Consider the following 16,602-nt stretch of genomic DNA (forward strand, 5'->3'; position numbering starts at 1 on the left):
GCAGGACTTGGTCGGAAGGATGGCACCCCCTCCCCTGCTTGACCTGACAGATAGCCCCACCGGAGGAGCCAGGGAATACTGGAGAGGTCCCGAATAACTTGATAATGCCTCCTTGACCATCCAGATGTTCTTGTGTTGCCAGTTCAGAAAAGCTGAGCTGAAGGGTGGAGAAGAAGGTCCACCCTAGGAGGAGGGGAGAAGAAGCTCATAGAGGGGCCAACACCCCCAAATCTCTGGTTCAGTTTGTTTTCAGAGACAACAACAGGTGTACAAGGTGACCCAACAAGGAGAGAGGGCGTAACCCTAAGAGATTGGGCTTGGGGTGTCCAAACACGTAGCTATTAGTTAAAATACCAGCTAAATCCCTATGTCGTAAACAGGAGGACTTAGCCAGTAAGTCAGGTTTTATACCATTTGTGCTATAAAAACAAAATGAAACTCAGCTAGTGGCTTACACCCCAGCCCTAAAACTCAGAACCTAGCAAGGAGGGGAGCTGAGGGTAGCCTAGGTCTGCGGTGAGGAGAAAGCAGGATGTTTCTGGTGAGGACAAGGGGAGAGATCTCACAGCTTTTGGCTAGCCAAGAAAGAGAATGCTTCTGTTGGAGATCAGCCCAGATCTGGGGGTTGTGTGGGAGTTGAGCTCCATTTGGGGTAGGCGGAGGGGAGTTCCCATTGAATCTGAAATCTGAAGAGTCAATCAAAGTGAGACGTGCTTGTGCTTACCGCAGCACATAGAAGAGAGAGAGAGAGAGAGAGAGAGAGGGAGAGCTTCTGTGATGGGGCTCTACTCTTAAAAGGCGCATGTTTGATTTAGTAAACTGTCTGCCCCTTCTCCATTTTTTTTTTTTTTTGAGAATTTTATGTCTTCCTCTAAGCTAATTGGAAAAACCTAGAGGGAGGGGGTTGTCACCCAATGTGGATGGCAAATCTCTGGATTTCAGCAACTAAGAAACTGTAATAAGGCTGAGGCTGACTTGACTCTTCCTGAAAGAAACATCATTAACCCTCCAAAGAAGATATTAATAGAAAAAGATGCTTATTAATTATTTATTATACCTTTAAATCAATTTAACCCTAACAAGGCCTTCCCTCTCACCACACCCCAGGGTAAAAATATTCTGGCGATTATGCAGTAGAATGTAAAACAGTGCCAAGCCGGGTTAGGAAAATTCCCGGGAACCACTGATCTAGGACAGGTTCCCACTCTTGCAACTTCTCTCACTTCCCTAAAAATGTGATAGGTATAGAACACATGGATGAGGCCATTACCTGAGGACACTGAAAGGAAAATGAGACAACATTATTATAAAGTAACGCGGCTGAAGCAGAATCTTATCCCTCGTCTCTGAGGACCACTCCTCACCTTCCATACCTTGTTGATGAACAGTGAGTTAGAAAACACAGCCTCTTTTTCCTGGGGAAAATGATCACTGACGATTCTCCTTCTCTATTTTTTGTAGACCCTTCCATTATGAACACCTGGAAAGATGAGAACTATTTATATGACACCAACTATGGTAGCACAGTAGGTAACTAACTCTCTGACACTTAAGGCCCTTTACATTCTTATTCTGTCTAATAGCCACAATGTTCTATTACGAGGTGGAGCGGGGGCTCTAAATGTCCTTTATCTTTTCATGGACACAGATTTGTTGGACAGCAAAACTTTCTGCCGGGCTCAGATCTCCATGACAACCACCAGTCACCTTCCTGTTGGTAAGTTGTCATCACATCTGAGGCTGGGTGTGCCTATGCTTAGGGAGAATTGGTGGTAATTACCAACAAACGACATTTCTGCCTTGCTGGAGTCTTTCTCATTAAAGAGCTAGGAAAGGGACAGAGTTGCCATTATACAAGGTTTGCTTTTGAGGCAGTATTTGCACATTGAAGATGACCGGTAGGGATCCTCCAGGCAAAATGTTGGCCTCTGCGATACCAGTGACAACAAAAGTTGTTTAGGCTTTTCTTTCTTTTGAACGAAAACTTACTCTTGCAATATAGCTGATGAAATTATTCATATTTGTGTGTACTTATGGGAAATAAGGCTATATTTAATTTTCAACAAGCTATATCTGGCTTTAGAGAAATACCTCATAGTGAAATTCAAAGATCTGTTACCCTGTAGTGATGGTTTCTAGGTGAAGGGGTAGCCACTGGAAACTTCCAGAATCCCCACAATTACACTGCTTTGTCAGTTTTTAAGTCTAATTCTGACGACTCATCAGTGCTCTCTAATCAGTCAGAGCACCTGCATTTTATGAGTTACATTCAGATTAGCTGCATTTGGTGAAGATTGAATGCAACTGGGACTATTCATGCTTTTTAACCAAGGTTACGCTGGATGAGAAGGTTGGGATGTTGGGAGTCTGGGAGAGGGGATTTCAGATTACCACCCCCACCTACAAATAGGTGTATTGGCATGTACGATGTGGGAACTGGTTGAAGGAGGATCTCATGGTTTCTGGTGATCTGGGTGCAAACTCCTGGATCTCTCTGGGTCTATGAGATGGCACCTAGACATCATTCACAAGTGACAGTGCCTCTCTCCTGGAATTGAATTTGGGGCAACTTCAGAACTGGGATTTAATTGAGTCTTTGTGAAAGAAATTAGTCTGCAACCCTTGCTTCCTATTTTTTTTTTCTGTTTTTGTTTTTGCTTTTCCTTTTGAGAACTGAAATAATGAAAGTTTTTGGTTTGAGGTTTTGTTTAGGTCAAGCGCCTTAAATGAGATGGGGCTGGGAGCCAGTATAAATGCTCCTGGAATTGAGGTTAAGAGCTGAGGCCAGCGTAGCTCTTGACTTCTCCTTCCCCCAGTAGCTCTTAGCATTATGTGTCACTTGAAGTATTTGTTAAAATTAGGGAATACATCCAACACTGGCAAAGCTTGGCCATGTATTTGCTCTTCTGAGGGAATGGAACCAACAAGGGTAAGATTTCTGTGGCAATCATTGCCACTCAGTCAAGACCATGGGTTTCAGGGCTGAGGAAACCCCGAGTCACACTCTGAGTTCCTCTGCAACTTCCTACGGTGTCACCTCCCACATCCTTCCATCCTTTTGGGTGGGTCTTTGGCTTATGGCAAGAGATTCCAGCTAAGAATGAAGCTGAACCATCCACTTCCTGAGCCTCAGGGGCTGGTAGGTCTTGAGGTACCCAGGAAACCAAAATGTCATGGCCATGGCTCTGCTGCCCTGACTAAGGGACCTCCTCTTTTCTATATCTTGACTTATACCTTCTAGAAGCTCAAAATCAATAGGGACCTTAAAGGCCAGTTTCTGTTTTCACATTTGCAGCAAGGAACACGTTCTCTCCAGAGTTCACCAATTGTCTTTTTCAATTGTCCTTCTTAAGATGGGCTCGGGAATCTGCTCTCCTCTTGATCCTTGTTCTCCCCAGCCCCCCATTCCTATCCTGTGATTGTAACCCAGACTGGAAAATGAGATCAACCACCTAGGCCCTAAAGAATCAATGTGGTCTCTTGGGTTGGTGTATTCGTTGGGGTAATAGCCAGCCCTTCAGTAGGATAATTAATTACAACCTTATATGGGTCAGTTTCTTTCAGAATAGTTTATAGTATCTACTGGATGGAACCAGAACCCTAGGAAAAACCTTTGCCATTTGCCTGAGTCTTTATATTTCAAGCTCCCATGAAACTGAATGCAGTGAAATATCTTTCTATGTTTTAATGCTAGTTACCAGCTGAGCTAAGGCGAGGCTCAGTGTAAACTGATGCCCTCTGTGATAAATGCAGGTGGGGAAACAGGCTTTGTTTTGATTTCTCTGTCATCTGTGTCATCTGCCCATTTCATAAAAATGCCCGCTGCCAGTGTCCTGTTCTGCTCGACAGTCCTCCAGCCTGTCATGCCAGCTCGGGCTTGATGTGTTTATCCACTGACTTGTTGAGCCTAAAGCTAGGGTGGCACGGTCTATTAGAACACTGAAATTTGTATATCCCGTAAAGAAATGGCTCACAGCTGAATCATAGGCAAATGCTTCTAATCTTTGCTTCTTGTGAAGCAGCTTAGCTGAAGTCATGCTCTCACACTTGCATCATAAACCTGTGGCTTGTTGCTGCCCTTGCCTGGACTGGAGAGACCTTGGCCTGGAGTGCCTGGGAGCCGAGCAAGAGAAAGCCAGGCTGGACAACTTCTCCAGGGCAAGCCATTATTTTATAAGAATGAATCACTTAACTACATGGCTAACTTCAAAGGTCTTAACTTTTATTCCAGGGCACGTATTAAAGTGAGGTTAGAGATCAAAAGATATCAGTGGTCAGGCAGGCCAGTGATTCCACAGTTTACTCCTGCACACTGCAACAGGCAGAGGGGGCTGGAAGAAATTCGGTTCTTCTTTTGCCCTTGACTGCTTATTCCCCCTTATTAGGAAGAAAATATTTTTATTTGGGGATTTTAAAAAAAAGAACAGTCCTAAGCTGGATGGAGTCTAGCTTGGTTAAAGGACTGACAACTCAAATATTTCCTTATGGTTTATCTAGTCTGGGGGCTTTAAATTTACAGTCCATGGACTCCTACATGGGCCATAGCCCCCTGAAATTGCTGGAAAAATTTCATGTGTACATATATGTGCATTTTTCTGGGGAGAGGGTCCAAAGTTTTCATCTTATTCACAAAGGCACCTGAACTCTAACTGATTCCAGATCAACTAGGAACCCACAAACAATGATTGAGGCCAATACACTGAGAGACTCTTGTATTTTTCTGAATTCAACTCCTGGCTCTCAAATAATGGCTCTGCATCCCTCTTGGATGCCATTTGAAAAGGAGCTTTGCTTGTGGCCTGCTGGGTAAATGCCACTCTTTGTCTACAGTACAACGTGGCCCTGTCAGAGTGGTGTATCACTTGGAAACCGGGGTGGATGCCAGACCTGTCGCAATATTGTCACATCCTGATGGGATGTTGCAACTTCACCCTACAACCTCCAGGGAGGGAGAATGAAGTCTCCTTGCATTTCCTGTGAATTTGTCCTCTCACATTTCAGAGAAACCCAAGTCAGGTGCAGGCCCTGCTAGTGACAATGCCAGGAGAGAAAGTCTTAACCAGGATGAGAGGTTTCTAGTTTACTCACGTCTTATTAAATCCCTCTCTTCGTCCTGCCATGACGAAGAAATTGCTGGGAGCACTGAGTCTTGACCAGCTGGGTGATAAGATGGGTGAAAGTGTCCATGAACGTTGGGAAATACAGAATTGTCAGATTGCAATGATCTTTTCCACTAACAAGAGCATTATAGAAGTGAACCTAATTCTTGGCAGGAAAGGCTTGTGTGAAATCTGTTATGTGCCTAAGGATATTATGTGCAGGCCACCATTTCTGGAAATGACATAGAATCGTGGTTATGTGTAAAGCTTCTGGATTCAAACTGTGTTCATATCCTGGCTCCACATTCTGACTGTGTGACTGTAGACAAGTCATTTGACCTCCCTGTTTCTCAGATCCTCCACAGCTGAAAACTGTGGATCATATTAGAACCTGCCTCATATAGTTATTGTTTGAATTAAATAAAGTGATTCATGTAAAGTGCTGAGCACAGTGCCTGGTGCATGGTAAGTGCTCAATAAACAGTAGCTTTTTTTTTTCTTAACCAATTAACTGCTAACGGTCAGCAGTTCATAGCTTTTTTGAACAATAGGCCTCTCTTGGTAATCGAATGGATGCTATGAACCCTGTGGTTTCAGTCAGTCCAGACGCCCTTGAAGGCTACTGTGGTCAGAGGACCCCAGGTGAGGAAGGGCACATGGAAGAGTTCAGGTTTGCTGGCCCAGGGACTGCTTTGTATTAAAAGTGGCTGGTTTTTGAGTGTGAGAGTCTTTGTAAGATCTGCTTTGGTCCTCCCAATACACACACACACACACACACACACACACACACACACACTCTCTCTCTCTCTCTCTCTTTCTTCTCTCTCTCTCACACACACACACACTCTCTCTCTTACACACACACACTCTCTCTGTCACACACACACACACACACACACACACACACACACACACAGTTTAGATCACTTAGTTTTCTTTCTGAGAAGAAGTTTTATTTCCCAGGTCCGCCTCCATTGTCTCCTCGTTGGTAACAGTCCCACGCATGGGTTGCCATAACGAGTCATTTGTTAAACTAATCTGTGTTTCCATAGTCCACTGTGGCCCTCTGTACTGAGCTTGGGCCACTGAATGGCCCCTTTGTCAGGCTGATTAAAATGTAACTTTGCTTGCCAAAAAAGGGCACTCCTCTGGCTTTAAAGCCATCTTTCTTTGTTATAAATGTTTACAGTTTTGTATTATGTAAAAAAAAAAACAACCTTTCAATGATTGAAATCTTTCAATGGTTTACATCTTCTCAGAGTCATGTCCTTAAAAGTCCCATAAGACTTTAATGATCAGAGCCTCAGCTCCGCCCTCTCTGCCTCTTACAGCCACACATATAGCAAACACACATCAACCTCAGGGCCTTTGCACTTCTGTCTTCACACATGGAGGCTGTTCCATAAGCTTTCCGCATGGCCGTCTCCCTCATATCCTTCAGGTCGTGGAATCAGAGAGGTCTCCTATGACCACTTTATACTAAATTGCAAATTACTCTCAAGTCCATACATTCTATCCCCATTTCTTACCCTGCATCGTTTTTCTCCATAGCATTTATCATCTTTGTTTGATTTGATTCACTAGCATATACTCAAAGAGTGCCAGGCATGCAGTAGGTGCTCAATAAATATTGCTTAAATGAGTGGATGCGTGAATGAAAAGAAGAATTATAGGAATGAGGTCAACTAAAGGCTCTCATTTTTCTCCTTAGCAGAGTCACCTGAGATGAAAAAGGAGCAAGACCCCCCTGCCAAGTGCCACACCAAAAAGCACAGTAAGTTGGCTGGCTTTCAGATGGTCTTTGGGCCTTCCCATCACATCGGGCATATCTGGAGGCCACTAGTTTTTAGGCAAATATTGCCTCTGCCTGATGCCTTCATGTCTTCACCCCAAAGAGGGTAGAGTGAGAAAACAGAGGCATCACTTTCTAGCAAAATAACCTCGCTCTGCAGCTGTTTCTCAAAGTGGAGCCCCTCTGGACATTTCTTCCTCATTCTGTCATAAGTGCTCTAAAACTGCCACAGCCAGTGCCTAAGAACTGCCTGCAGGCATGGGGTTAGCAATTTCCACCTCTCCCAGAAGAAAAGGGTGGGAAGAGGAGGGCGATGAGAAGAAACAGCTGAGATGTTTCATCCTTTCCTTTGCTGAATGTTGGCCTCCCACCTTTGTGGAGTTATCATTCCAAGAAATGACTGTTTTTCCTTAAGATTCAACTCTGCTCTTTGGAATTGGATCTCCCCCAGTAATAAAATCTTATGAACATATACAAAATATCAGAGACATGGAATTGTGGGTGGAACACAGAAAGAAATCAAGATAGTATAATCCAGGCCAGGCGTAGTGGCTCATGCCTGTTATCTCCTTTGGGAGACTGATGCGGTTGGATCACTTGAGCTCAGGAGTTCAAGACTAGCCTGGGAAACATGGCAAGACCCCATCTCTGCGAAAAATACAAAAATTAGCTGGGCATGATGACCCGTGCCTATAGTCCTACCTATCTGGGAGGCTGAGGCAGGAGGATCGCCTGAGCCAGGGAAGTCTAGGCTGCAGTGAGCTGTAATTGTACCAGTGCACTCCAGCCTGGGCCACAGAGTGATTCCCTGTCTCCCCCACCTAAAAAATGGTATAATCCAGAAATTATAAGGAATTGGAATGTCTTTACTATCTGCTATTGTGCATCATCCCACAAAACTGAATTAATGCAACCCGCAATATGTTGGGTGGGGTGGGAGTGGGACATCACAAATTCAGCAGGAGCGAAATTGAATTTGGTTGATAATCTCATTGCAGTAGTAGCTTCATTTTCAAACTGGGTCCTCCAATCCCGGTGTGACCGCTCGCTTCCCTACCACCCTCGTCTACTCTGGAAGTTAACGTTCGAGAGCCTTATGGATTTGCATTTGGCTGAAGCACAGTTGCTGAGTCAAAGCATTTAATTGGTTGAGGTACTAGATAAAAGTGATTGAGGGTTGCTTTCTGGGGAAGTAACAGGTTGAAATGAACCCCAAGCAATCTGTGTATTCACATAATCAGAAGAAACTTCCCCCTGGCTTAGGACACCTAAGACCTATTCCTTACTCTTGATTATGTCACTAGTTAGCTGTGTGACCCTGATCCAGTCACTTAAGTTCTGTGTGCCTCAGTTTCCTGATTTGTAAAATAAAATATTGTACTAATTTATTCTCAAATACCTTTTGAACGTCTACCATCTGCTGATTCTGTGACCCATCCTCCCTGAGAAGTAGGGGAGAACTGAGTGTCTCTTACTTTGAAAAAGAGGATATCACTCAATGCTCTCTGCCCCATCTTTGCTGCGACTTAGGCCATTAGTAACCTCCGTTTCTGCTTTTCATCAGACCCGAGAGGGACTCACTTGTGGGAATTCATCCGTGACATCCTCTTGAACCCAGACAAGAACCCAGGATTAATAAAATGGGAAGACCGATCTGAGGGCATCTTCAGGTTCTTGAAATCAGAGGCTGTGGCTCAGCTATGGGGTAAAAAGAAGAATAACAGCAGTATGACCTATGAAAAGCTCAGCCGAGCTATGAGGTGAGGAGCTTCATGTCTCTGAAAACAGTAAGGCTGCATGACCCATTATTTACCTAGCAACCTTCATCTGATCGGTCACCTTATGCAATCTCGTTTGTTACAGATATTACTACAAAAGGGAAATTCTGGAGCGTGTGGATGGACGAAGACTGGTATATAAATTTGGGAAGAATGCCCGAGGATGGAGAGAAAATGAAAACTGAAGCTGCCAATACTTTGGACACAAACCAAAACACACACGAAATAATCACAAACGAAGAACTCCTGGACGTAAATATTTCAAAGACTACTTTTCTCTGATATTTATGTACCATGAGGGGAAAAAGAAACTACTTCTGATGGGAAGAAGAAACACTACAGTTGATTAAAAATTATTTTGTTACTTTGAAGTATGTCCTATATGGGGAAAAAACGTACACAGTTTTCTGTGAACTATGATGCTGTATGTGGTTGTAATATGTTTTCACCTCTATTGTGAATTCTTTTTCACTGCAAGAGTAACAGGATTTGTAGCCTTGTGCTTCTTGCTAAGAGAAAGAAAAAAAATCAGAGGGCATTAAATGTTTTGCGTGAGACATGATTTAGAAAAAGGTGATGCATCCTCCACACATAAGCATCCACATGGCTTCATCAAAGGAGGTGAACGTGGTTGCTGGGTTGAATTCTAGGGTTTCAGATGGTAAAGACAAAATGGATGGATGCTGGGAAATTGAACCTGAGCCTTAGAATCCAATGAGTGGAGAATGGGGGCTTCAAAAATCCAAGGTTGGCTATAATCTCTGCATAATCAAATGACTTAGAAGGCTTAAATCAGCAAGAAGAATAATGGTGGGGTCTTTATACTCATTCAAGAATGATTTACCTGATGCCAGGGCTGTCCTCCTTCCTCCCCCTTGGATGATTGGTGAAATACTTTAATTGCCTGTCTGCTCACTTCTAGCTATTAAACAGAAAGAGACCAGCTTGGTTCTTTTTTGTTCCAAGTGCTTAAAAATAAGTTGGGAAAAGGAGACAGTGGTGTGAAAATGGCTGAAGAATTTACTCTTGTATCCCTATAGTCCAAAGTTTCTCAACCCACACAAGTGACATTTTTGGCTGGAGCGTTCTTCGTGGTGAGGGCTGTCCCATGCATTGTAAGATGTTCATCAGTATCCATACATGACCTCTAACCACTTGACACCAGAAATTCCCCAGCTGTGACAACCCAAAAGGTTTCCAGACATCACCAAATGTTCCCTGGGGACAAAATTGCCCTTGACTGAGAACCACCAGTTTAGTCAGTCAACATGAGGATGGTGGTTTATACTCAGAAGAAAAATATATGTGAGGCCTTTTAGTCTTTTAGAATGAAGCAAAAGCAAGACTTCAACCTCAACCTATCTTCATGTTTTAAATGTTAGTGACAAAGAGGTGCTTCTTTTTAGAACCCCAGATGAGAGCCAATGTCAGATAAGGTAAAGATAGTAATGTGGCAGGAACTACAATAGAAGACATTTTCTATGGAATTACAATGCAGAGTTAAAATTATATTGTAGGAGGAAACACCAAGAGAAGATTTTCCAGAGAAAATCCTCTTTGCAGGTATTAATTCTTATAATTTCTTGTCTTTTGTATTATCTGTTTACTGTCTTCTATGAACTGACTCCAAGTGAATGGTTTGTTGCCTAGATTTGTACTCAGAGGAATATAATTTTTCCCTAAGAAAATAAAGAAAGGGTGAAAAGACAAACAGAAAACTCAGCTTAGGCACTATTGTCACCAACGAGTTGGAAGCTTCTTCTTCAATAGAGGAATTGTTCTGGGGTCCTGGAGACTTATCACTGAGCCATGAAATCTGGGAAGAACATGAATCAGTAGACACTTTGAAAATGGATTTGAATGTTCTCATCCCTTTTGTGACTTTTCTTTCTGGCTCTCTCATGTCCTTGGCTTGCTCCTCTATTCTACCTCCCTTTCTCCAGCAATAATATGCAAATGAAGACACGTATCTATAAGAGGGAGTGCTCTTCATCAACTAATAGAGCCCCTACCATAGTGTCTTAGCCAGCAGAGGTGAGCAATTCATATTCAAAGGTTACAAGGTGTTTGTAATATATTTAGAAGGCTAGAAGTAAGAAGAACTAAAAATTTGTCCTAATTATAATGCGAACCATTCTAGGTGGTGATCTTGGAGCACCCATGAATAACCTTCTGGCGGTGCAACCAAATCCATTGTTATTTCTGCCTGGCTTGGTCAGTTCTGCAAAGGTTTAACTTGGTGTTGTCAAGTAACAGTTCCTGTAATAACTGAGAAAAAGAACAACGAACAGCAAAGATCTTGACTCTGCAACTCAGACATTCCTGCAGAAAAGGCGTTACCTTGCTTTCCAAGCAAGGCCAAAGAACTACGGGGCCTTCTCAGCACTTGACTGTTCATTACATAGAAAAGTTAAATATCCAGTTACTTGAATAGGTATAACACATGCATACTTGTGTGTATGTGTGCGTCTGAGTTGTGTGATGTTATTAGGGCATCTGCCAATTCTCTCTCTGCGGTTTTCTCTGGCTTTGCCTCCTCAGCATCTAAGGAGACTAGATCCTTCTCTGAGTTCACCCTTCCTTAAACCTGTAAGTTTCTTATTTCTTCCAAATTGGCTTTGGCTCTTTCTGCAACCTTTCCATTCAAGAGCAATCTTTGCTAAGGAGTAAGTGAATGTGGAGAGTACCAACGACAACAATTCTACAGATAATTAGCAGATAGTGTTGTTTGTTGAGAGTGAAGGTTTCTTGGCACCTGGTGCCTGGTTAAGGTCGGAGTATTAAGTTCTCAGCATATCTCTCTATTGTCTTGGCTTGAGTTTGCAGCATTTTCTATGTGGTGTTCGTGACTTGGAGAACTTAAAGTAATTGAGCTATACCAACTTGGGGTGTGAACAGAGCACTTTCCACCACAGTGTTGAAAGGGAGAGCAAAGTCCCACGGATAAGCCCTCCTTTCTTTTGGGGACACACAGCTCTCACTTGAGAAGCTCACCTGTTTTGAAAGTCCACATGGTCCCTAAATATGTTATCCTTAAACTCCCTTTATGCTTGAGTTTAAAGGGCTCTCTCTTATGAGGTTTTCATGGGATCTTGAGGCACCAAATCTATTGCTAAGACTTTACTAGACTCAAATCATCTGAGGCTGCTAGATATTTGACCTGGTAAGACTTAAGCAAGGCCCTGGTTCCCAGGGACATAAGCAACAGTTTCTTGAATGTGCCATCTAAGAAGGGCAGACCCAGGTTGAGTTTTCCTTTGAACACATTGGTCTTTTCTCAACGTTCCTGCCTTGCTAGACTGTTAGCTCTTTGAAGACAGGGACTATGTCTTATCAATTATTATTATTTTTCTGTTACCTAGCATAAGACAAGTACAAAACACATATTTGTTCAATGAATGAATGAATGTCTCCTGAAAGACTCCCCTGATTGGGAGACCATATCTATAAGAGGGATGTGAATAATTTCTTCAATGGAATAATAGCACAATGGCACAACCTTCAAGGACATTATCTACTATGAACATTTTACTGTGAGACTCTTTATTTTGCCTTCTACTTGCGCTGAAATGAAACCAAAACAGGCCGTTGGGTTGTAAGTCAACATATATTGGATGAGAATTCTGTTGCCTTGTTTGGAACTGTGAGACTTATCTGGTATGAGAAGCCAGTAATGAACCTTCAGCCTGTTTTAACCAATGAAGATTATGAATGTGTTAATATGATGTAAGTTGCTATTTAAGTGTAAAGCAGTACTAAGTTTTAGTATTTGGGGATTGGTTTTTATTACTTTTTTTTCTTTTTGAAAAATACTGAGGGATCTTTTGATAAAGTTAGTAATGCATGTTAGATTTTAGTTTTGCAAGCATGTTGTTTTCCAAATGTATCAAGTATAGAAAAAGGTAAACAAGAGGGAAGGCAATTATATTATTCTTCTGTAGCTAAGCAAACATTTGCTGAGTGTCTACTACGTGCATGGCATGGGCCCGTATGTGTGCGGAGCTTGTCTAATTATGTAGGATGCAATGGATCTTGGTAGTTACTTATTGAACAGATACTTACCGTATGAATGAAAGAACATCACAGCAATCACAATATCAGAGTTGAAATATCCTCAGTGTTGCTTCTCCGAATTCAGTTGCTGGAACTACAGACAGAGCATTTATAAAAAACTCCTGCTGAGACTGTGTCTTATGAACCTCTGAAATGTACAAGCCTTCACAAGTTTAACTAAATTGGGATTAATCTTTCTGTAGCTATCTGCATAATTCTTGTTTTTCTTCCCGTCTAGCTCCTGGGTTGACAATTTGTGGGAAACAACTCTACTGCTGCTATTAAAAAAAAAAAAAATCAGAACTCTTTCCCTTTAAGCTATATTAAATTCAGACTATTCCTGTTTTATGAAAGGATTATATTTTTCAAAATATGTTTGTTTAATGGGTCCCAGGAAACACTAATAAAAACCACAGAGACCAGCTTGGAAATGTGTGTTTTATTCTTCAATCAGCCATTCAATTCTGAGCTTAGAGAAAATGCACTTAGTCTCTAGCAATAGGATGTATACAGCTTCTGCATTACCTTACTCAGAAAGCATTTATCAAGCATCTACATTGTTCTAGCCACTAAATTATAGCAGAGGATGAAAGAGACAAAAATCTCTGCTCTCATAAAATTTATGTTTATTGAGTAGAAAGTCAAGAAAAAAACACAAATAAAGCATAGCATATCAGATATGTAGTAAAGAAATATAGAGAAGTAGAGAGTGCTAGAGCACTTAATACAATAGGGGTATGCTGTAAATTTAGGCAGTGTTAAGAAGGAAACATTTCAGTAAAGCCCTGAAGGCTCTAAAGGAAGGAGCCACGCAGATACAGGGGAGTAATCCGTACTGAAGTTCCTTATCATGCCCAAGGAACAGTGAGGAGGTCTGTTTGCCAGAGTAGACCAACAATAGTAAGAAATAGTGAAACAGCGGCACTGGTGGAACAGATCACATAGAGCTTGGAGTCCCTCTAGTTTTCCCTTTGCATGTGATGGAGAGACTAGAGGAGTAACATGATCCAACTTCTGGTTTAAAAAGATTTCTCTGGCTGTTGTTTTGAGAGTGGATTGCAGGAAGTCATTTAGTGCTGGGTGTAAAGAAAAGTAGAAACGATAACCCTTGTATCCAGGTCTCCAATACAATACTTAAAAACATTTCCAGGCAAACCATCATTCTCAGCAAACTGACACAAGAACAGAAAACCAAACACTGTATGTTCTTACTCATAAGTGAGTGTTGAACAATGAGAACACATGGACACAGGAGGGGAACATCACACACTGTGGCCTGTTGTGGGGTGAGGGGATTGGGGAGGGATAGCATTAGGAGAAATACCTAATGTAGATGACGGGATGATGGATGCAGCAAACCACCATGGTACATGTATACCCATGTAACAAACCTGCACATTCTGTACATGTACCCCAGAACTTAAAGTATAATAATAATAATAATTAAAAATGTTTCCAGGCAGTAAGTGGGCTCTAGTAGTTCATAGCACATTTCTCTCTGGGTCCAGAAAGTCTCAGCTATTTAGTCAGATAACTTCATGAATGATGATGAAAATAATAATAGTTAACGACTAGGGGAAGATTTCACTTGTCCCAGGAATTGTGATAATGTTCTTTATATATATTCAATCCTCATATAAGCCTGCATATGTAGATATTATCTCCAATTTTCAAATGAGGGAAATGAAGATCAGAAAAGTTAAGTGACTTTCTGAAAGTCACACAGCTAGTAATAAGTGGTAGATCTGGCATTGTTTACACAAGTCCCTCTTTCCTCTATGCCACCCCCAACCCAAGTCCATGTTCTACCAGTAATATTTCTCTAGTTTCTCAGGATGCTAATGTTTTACACACACACACACACACACACACACACACACACACACACGGACCGACACAGAAGTTTCCATGGTTAAACAGAGTTAGTTACTGTAGGACTTCTCAGAGTTTTTATTATGATCATGTACATTGTGAATCTACAAGAGAGGGGAAAATTGTACCCACTTCCTCAAGCCTATTAGACAATGAACACCTTTCATCAAAGAAGACCTCATGAAACCAGCACCCCTTAGAACACTCCTAATCTCTAAAAATTCCTTCTCGGAAGAGGCAGTTTTTTTCACATTTGGGCCAAATAAGTTTTCTGATAATATTTCTACACCTCAAACTTGGCCAGCTTTGAATATATTCCGTTTTTTTCTCCTTGAGAAGAAATCCCTCACTTACCGACCTGGACGTTATTTATTTGTGTTGAAGCGTTTCTCAGTAATCACAAAGATCTTGCAAAGTGACTCTTCGAAGACTATGAACTCTCCTGAATTTTAATTCATTAGAATTATTTACTCAAAACGGTAGGCACTAGCCCCAGGTGACAATTTAAGTTTAAATTGCTTACAATTATATAAATTAAAATTTAAGTTCCGAACCACACCATCCACTTTTCAAGTGCCAAACAGTCACATACAGCTAATGGTTACTATACTGGACAGCGCAGATACAGAACATTTCTATCATCGGAGAAAATTCTATTGGATAATACTGCTCTAAAATCTAACCTGGGAGAGTGAGGTAAGGGTGGGAAGGATAGTGAGCAAAGCTAACCAACAGTGAAATAAAATCCCAGGAGCCTTAGAAACAAAAGGTGACCCTGAATTGTAGAGAACAAAAAATATAGATCAAAGCAAATAACTGTGTATTTGCTGGAGCGCTGACAGTATGTGCCAGTACAAACAGGTTTGATATTGTCAGTGGAGCCTTAGAGTGGGAGGACTTGATTATTCTTATCTCCAAACCCCAAAAGTACCCTACAGTCATTAATATGAATGTTCCAAGGATGTGGTTTTTTTGGTTGAGAATATTGGCATTGAGGGGAGGTGACCAAAAAGGGAAGGGAAATGAAAGGTCCCCAAATAGGAACGGCTGCCACTACCCAATGCAATACATGGCACTAAGATCACTTTCTTCCTTCTTTTCAAGAACAACTTCTTGCATAAGTCATCTGCCCTCAGGTGCTCTCTTTCCTTACAAGTCAATTCTCCTTCATTAACTCTCATGATCCGGCCTCCGTTCACATCAGGTCACTGACGATGCCCTACCGGAGGTCAGAGTCACACTCATTCCTGCTTCAGGAACTTTGCTGTAGCTGTTCCCTCTACTGACAATGCGCTTTCCGTCTTCCTGGGGCTGATTACTTCTGGTCATTCAGGTCTCAGTTCAAAACGTTGCCTTTTCTGATTGCACTTGCTTTAGCAGCCCACCTACCCTGCGTTGCCTCACATTATATTATCCACATTTAATCTTCGCGGAACTTACAGAATCTGAAATTACTTTTAAAAATTCATTAGTTTATTAAGTGCTTATGCTTTTATCTCTGACCAATCAGCACTCCTGACCCACCTGCTTCCCTCTACCTACCAAGTTATCCTTAAATGCTTGGGGAATCTGATTTGAGTAATAATAAAACTCTGGTCTCCCACCAAAAAAAATTCATTAGTTTACTTTTATAGTATTTCTTATCCCTGCTAGAACATAAGCTCTCAGAGAGCAGGAGCCTGGAACTTCCATGTTGACCAATGTGTTCCCAGAGCGAAGATGTGCCTGACATGTCCCCCTGACCTCATCAACATTTGTTGAACAAATAAAGAACATGCTTATTTTCAAATTCCAAGGCCTTTCTTTTGACTTTATGATTTTTGACACTGGTGACGTCCTACCCCCTCTAATTGTGGAAAATAATCGAATCCCTTGTTTTCTGCACCAGTGAAATTCTTGCTCTTCTGCTTTCCTGAGTGTTCTTTCTTCAGTTCTTTTTCTTCCTATTCCTCTGTCTGTGTTCCCAAGATTAAATCCTCAGCCCCCTCCTTTCTTCCCATTCTCTCCT

The 16,602-nt window shown here is 41.8% G+C and overlaps 1 protein-coding gene across 4 annotated transcripts in view; it reads left to right on the forward strand.

Moving 5' to 3' along the window:
- EHF (ETS homologous factor) overlaps positions 1 to 13,153 on the forward strand; it is a 41,702-nt gene extending 28,549 nt beyond the window's left edge. For 2 of the 4 annotated variants that reach the window (XM_009007910.5, XM_017978014.4), the window contains exons 5-9: positions 1,462 to 1,530; positions 1,649 to 1,717; positions 6,811 to 6,873; positions 8,456 to 8,651; positions 8,755 to 13,153. In XM_009007910.5, coding sequence (XP_009006158.1) covers positions 1,462 to 1,530; positions 1,649 to 1,717; positions 6,811 to 6,873; positions 8,456 to 8,651; positions 8,755 to 8,854 — 497 coding nt within the window. In that variant the 3' untranslated portion in view covers positions 8,855 to 13,153. The remainder of the gene's footprint in view (positions 1 to 1,461; positions 1,531 to 1,648; positions 1,718 to 6,810; positions 6,874 to 8,455; positions 8,652 to 8,754) is intronic. The other 2 variants (XM_009007911.5, XM_078339291.1) reach the window with 1 other exon arrangement.
- Positions 13,154 to 16,602: the final 3,449 nt, after the last annotated feature.

The sequence above is a fragment of the Callithrix jacchus genome, chromosome 10 (genome assembly GCF_049354715.1).
Source record: "Callithrix jacchus isolate 240 chromosome 10, calJac240_pri, whole genome shotgun sequence".
In the NCBI taxonomy this organism is placed as follows: Eukaryota; Metazoa; Chordata; class Mammalia; order Primates; family Cebidae; genus Callithrix; species Callithrix jacchus.